Source organism: Stegodyphus dumicola, chromosome 9, assembly GCF_044657685.1.
Source record: "Stegodyphus dumicola isolate Sdum_Otavi_A_Nest chromosome 9, ASM4465768v1".
In the NCBI taxonomy this organism is placed as follows: domain Eukaryota; kingdom Metazoa; phylum Arthropoda; class Arachnida; order Araneae; family Eresidae; genus Stegodyphus; species Stegodyphus dumicola.
Genome location: NC_140776.1, coordinates 70267024 through 70273023, shown reverse-complemented (window position 1 = coordinate 70273023; position 6000 = coordinate 70267024). Strand labels below are relative to the sequence as shown.

General features: G+C 30.3%; 1 protein-coding gene across 2 annotated transcripts in view; it reads right to left on the bottom strand.

The window, feature by feature from the left end:
* Nucleotides 1–3335: 3335 nt before the first annotated feature.
* LOC118206074 (clavesin-2-like) overlaps nt 3336–6000 on the bottom strand; it is a 311563-nt gene continuing 308898 nt past the window's right edge. For both annotated transcript variants that reach the window (XM_085823573.1, XM_085823572.1), the window contains exon 6: nt 3336–4719. In XM_085823573.1, coding sequence (XP_085679699.1) covers nt 4519–4719 — 201 coding nt within the window. In that variant the 3' untranslated portion in view covers nt 3336–4518. The remainder of the gene's footprint in view (nt 4720–6000) is intronic.

Genomic DNA, 6000 nt, shown 5'->3' with positions numbered 1-6000 from the left:
CTTGATGTATCTAAGAATCTTTTTTTTGAATTTCCAGAAATTATAAACTGAGTACAATTCCCTCTCCTTTTGTTGTCATACAAAGTGAAAAAGAGGAATGTTCAGGTTGAATGCCAATTTACTCTAGTACATAACAGCAGGCAAAATATTTTGCATTTGCATGCTGACTAAACATTTTTTCTTATATTAAGTAAAAAAATGTAAAAGCAAGAACTAATTAAAATATGAAGTTACACGCAAAGACCGTTCTATAACTTGTAAGCCTAGCATACTCTCGGAAATAAGTGTTCCGAAACTATTTATTCGATTTTTTATCTAATTCCCCTTGACTTCAACGCACTTAGCATTTCTATGAGTCAAGTATCGAGTTCCAGCAGAAAAAAAAAAGTGCTTGTTACAATCGCGAAAGTATTCTTTGAAGCGACATCTTTCATGCTGTTATTCGTCTCTGTTACTCGAATCTTGCAAATTATGAAAATTAGTTAAAAAACAAAGAAATAAACAAAGAAAATCTTTGATACAAATAAAAATAACATACTTGAAGCCAGGTATAGTGAATACGGTAAGCTGGGGAAAAGCTGAAACCTATGTTGTTATTTAGCAATTGACAATCTGAATCTGAACCTTGAGTCTTGTTTGACATCTAAATTAAAATCTAAACCTTGCTTATTGATTCACTGTCATGCAAAAGTAATATTTTCAGCTGTGTTTTCTATCGCTTTTCTCTTTTATGGCTTGCCGGAATAGAATAAAAAACTTTGAATAATACATATGTGTTATCGAGGTTTTACATGACAAAAATTCAATGAGCAACGGCCAATCTTTATCTGAAAAAGGGGTAAACGAAGTTCTCCCAGCAGATATCGTGCTTTTGCACCATGTTCTCTTGTTTCGCTTCCGAGTCACTGTAGTGAGCCACATCTCATTTTTTTTTTGTCGCCAGCCACGAATAAAAATGATCCTTGCTGGCTTTTATGATATAAAGAACAGCTCTCGAAAGCAATCAGCCCTCTCTTCATTTCTGACGTCAACAGCTGCAGGCCGCCTTGATCGGTATAATGAGTAGCGGCGCTGGCTGCTGCGCCGATGGATTCGGGTTCAAATCCCAAAGAAGGCAGATATCCACCCCGGAATTGGGTGCACTTAATATTTGCAAGTTAAAAGTTCTCTCCAGTGTTTTGGTGATAAATGAAAAGAGCTAGAAGACCTTCGGATCATCCCCGGAAGTGTCCTCCATCGAAACTTGGACAGAGCTACATAGCGCGTTGGGACTAGAGAGTGGTGAAATTCTGGTGTTTCGACAACTTGTACCTGTACCTGTTAGCAATCAAGTTGCTTATTTATGGCGCATATCTTTGGCATATACAGATTTTCAATGTAAGTCATTTTTCCCCATTGTAACCAACATTGATGTCCGTTTCCATCGCAATCTGAGAAACTCTTACGTATCAATTTTACATGACATATTCCTCAACTTTCACACATATATTTTCGATGGTCACGTGAACACTACGACTTTGTCTACAGTCACCTTCAGGAGATCATCTAGCGTTCCTTAAAATGGTAGACCAGCTTTAGATGGTGGCATTAGAAAGTGAAGTATTACTATCGAATGCGAACATAAATTCATGAACATTTGTCAGTGTTATGCTCTCTAATCGTCAAGAACCGCTGAACGATATGTTCGATATTCGCGGACTGAGATTCATACACCCTGATTCAGACCAATCTGAATAAAAGCTCTATCGTAACACAGAATATGAAGTCAAGTACGAAGGAATAAGGAACGATAAGTACTTAAGTAACAATACGTAATTATAATGTTAATTCTTAATGTGATAGAACAAGGTAAATTTCGTAAGCATTACTGGCTAACAACCTTTCCTTGTTTTAATAGTTTTTGTTTTAATATTACGGAGAAATCTTTTCACTGCTTGATTTTTTTTCATCTCGCAAGTATAACCTCATGGTTCGACTTCGAATTTATTAAAAGCTCTCTATTTTGCAGATCTTATACGTTTTTAAGTACATAATTATATTTTGTTAATCTAATTTTCTACAAGCCCAGTATCTCAAGTGATTTTGACTTTCTTTTCAAAGATTTCGCTTCGAACAAAAACAGATTCCCAAAAGAAGCTATAAAAAAGGCATTTTCTTCATTACATTTCGAAAAAGCTCCTACTATTTTTATCTGAACTTTTTATACTTTTAATGATGAAGACACATTTCAAGGATGTGTATTTATTTCAAGGTACAAAGATGAATACGGTTGAATATATAAAATATTGTTTTGCCGTTTGGAAGTTTGTTGATTTTATTCAGGTATAAAAGAAGTCTTCCTTGGTAATTGACTAAAAATCAGCATTTGGACATGAAGAACAACATAGAAAATAATTTGTTTCCATGTTAAACAAAACTTTCATCTTTAATTACTATATCGTGGTGTTTGTGAATCTATTTTTTTGCAAGATTGCCATATGGAGAAAAACCTTGATTTCCTTAATGATCTCTTCAAACACAATAAATCATTTATTGTAAATAATTAATGAAGCAAGGTTTTGTCATAAAATCATAACATGGAAGTTAATTGACTTTCACAATAAGAAAAACTTAGAACAAAATCGTTTAGGATTTATGAAATCAGAACCAGTTTTCTAACTTCTTTCCTTCATCAAATTTTTAGCTAAAGTGTAACAAAATGAAAAATAATTTAACATTTATAATTTCTGAGATTTTTAGGAAATTAAAGTCTGACAATTATGAATAGAATTATGTTTTAAAAAGTCCCCCATATCTTTAAATGCGATGACAGAAAGACCAGAAGTCATTAATTACAAAGAGATATGCATAAAAGTATTAAATGCCACGGAATACATCACTAGAGAATACTGCAAATGTTGAAAATAAAGAAGAGATACTAATAATTACTAACACATATAGGTGCAAGTTATTATTTACATATCATATATTATACATTATATAAATCATAATAAACCTTAGAAATGCATATTAATATTAATTCAAATAAGTTCATATCAGCGTAAATTTGGTGTATTTGAGATTTTAATTATAAGAAAAGGGAGTTGAAAATATCTAAACAGCATATTTCTAACTGCTTAATTAATAATAGAAAAATCTTCAATACAGTGATATCTAGTTGGATTAAAAAATATCAATAGATTATAATACTTGGTTAATACATCCGATAACTACATTTATCCAGATATTAATTGCAACTTAGTATTAATAATCATACAATTTTGCTTTTGCAAGTTTTAATAATATTTAATGTGAAATATTTATGGAATGTGATATATTGTAAATGATAGAATAAATCAGAAAAAAAATCAAGTTTTATTGGGACTAAAAGATAACATTTAAAAATATTAAGAACAAAATTTGCAATGTATTTTGAACAAAAACTAAATGGGTAAAAATGTTTGTGAAATCATTCAAAATGTTTTTTTACAAACTAAAAACAACTGATGCGTAAATAAATAATGATCATTAAAAACTCAGAAAAATATACAATATAAAAAACATTTGTTGAGCCAAATATTCAGTACAAAATAATAACAACAACAACATGCTCTAGAATGATCAGAAGCCACATATCAAATGCATTGTTTAAAACCCTCAGATTCTGCATAACGAACTTTACATATAATTTTGGAATTGAGAAATCTTTCTTCAACACATTTAACAACCTTTAATATTTGTAAACAAATTACATATATATGTACATGCATATTTTATATATATCCAGGCAATAACTTTCTCAAAATTATTTTACTACTGTTTTTAAATTTCTAAATGTGCGCTAAGAAAAGTAAAACTTAAGCTTTAAAAACATAAATTCCATTACCCGTATCTTTAAATTTCTAGATTATGTATGATTTTAGTGCCATTCACATGAAACTGAAGAGTTAGAAGCTTATTAACTTACCCAATAAAAAATTTCAGCGGAATGCATATTGAAAATATAAGTTTTTTTCTCGGTTAAGTTTTAATTCTCGGTTAACAAAACGTCAATTTACAATTTTTTTAAACATTAAATTTACGTCTAAATTTGTTTTATAGATTTCATAGGACACTATATATTAGGCTTAACTAGTCATCCCTGGAGAAAATAGATATCCCTAAATTAATAAACATAATTTGTGACCTATCTTAACCTATCTGTGTTCATAGAGTGCTTAGGGGAAATGAAAGAAAATGTTCAATTTCTGTTAGTTAATTTTCTTACTAGCTATCTTTTTTGGGAGCCCAGTAGGTAATGGAAATCGGATATTCACCTTCAATTTCGAGTTTCTAATTTTTTTTTCAGAAAACCTTTTATTATACCTGAGCTTAAAAACGATCAGCATATACATACATGTATAACGAATTATCGTTCTAAAAAGGTAATGCCATGTTTATAAACTGAAATCACCTGAGTATCTAAAATTACATAAATTAATGTCAACAAAAAATCAAGACATTCAGCTCCTTGAAAGAATAAATAATATAAATAAACTGTTACTTCTTAAACATGTTTTTTTGTTTCAATGGTGAACATGTTTGTAGTCGTTCATAATATTGGCGTTCAATGGAATCAATGTCTTGTATCCAGTGCTGATTGCTAAAGGGTCCCAATATACCCCCCAACTCTGATGGCAGAATCTTTGGCGATATAAGATTATGAAGACTATTCCAGTCAGTGCTTTTATGAAACATTATCTGTAATGGAAAAATAGCATTTGTTTTACAATAAAGTAAATTGCATCAATCAACATTTAAATTTTTTAAGAAGTTAAATATTCTAAGACTTTTGAAGAAATTTTCCGTAAGACTATTTCTTCGGTTAAAATATATTCCGAAATTTAAGTGTGCTCTTTTAATTCCTTCAGAAAGATTATTGATTTTAAATATTATCTGGATAAGCAATTACTCTAAATAAATAAATATAATTAACGAATAAGAAATTTATTTTTAAAACTATTAAGTTGCAGTACAGCAATATTACTTTATAAAAACATTTTACAAGCGTTTCTTTCATCTTGAATGTGTTAGAGAAGTGCTTTGGTGTTAATCTTTTAGATCAAATAGAAATATCATGAATAAGAGAATTAAAATATGACAAAGTGTATCAAGGATGAACTGATTTTGAAAATGCTGAAAGTATAAACGTAGTTGTGATGATAAAAAATTAAACAAGTGATTTATATTAATTGGCGGTCTATGCTTCAATAAGCAAATTTTAAACTATATCAGCTAGTTATGAATGTTTATACCATTTCATCAAGAATGAAAACATGAAAATGGGTATACGTAAAGCATTTAAGGCTATGTGAAGCCGAAACTATTTTTTGCCTTCCCTATTCCTTATCTTAATTCAAATAAATTTCTGCAAATTTAAAAGTAAAATATCATAGGCTGAAAAAGTTGTCTTTAATTTTAAAACAATTGTTTTTTAACTAGAGGGACTTAAAATACTGATTTCTGTTGCTGATAGAAATAAAGTAAAAATATCTGAGGTTTCTCGCTTTTATTTTGGATTATGCTTTTGATCGCTATTTCAATTTACTAAAATTCCTCATAAATACCGTTAAGGATGTGAACTCAAAATTTTCTTCGTTTTCTCCAAAAAAAACGCAAGAATAAAGCCAAAATTTTTGTCCCTAAGAGCACATTCTAGACTCTAGAGTACCTGTTGGAGAGCAGGCACCATTCATGTTTTCAAAGTGAATTTATAGTTGGATAGAGTTTTTAATACATGCAACATAAAAAAAAAGATCGGTTGCATTTCACTTTGTGATGGAACCCGTGTTGAACACAATTTCTATTTCGTTAAAAATGAGACAACTTTCACATAGAATTTTATTGGAAACTTTAAAAAAAATTATATATTGTGATCACACAGCGGCGGGCACACGTTAAACGATTTGCGAGCGCCACAGTGCCCGCGGGCATAGGGTTGGGAACCCCTGCTCTAAATTATGAACTAAATCCGCAAAAAAG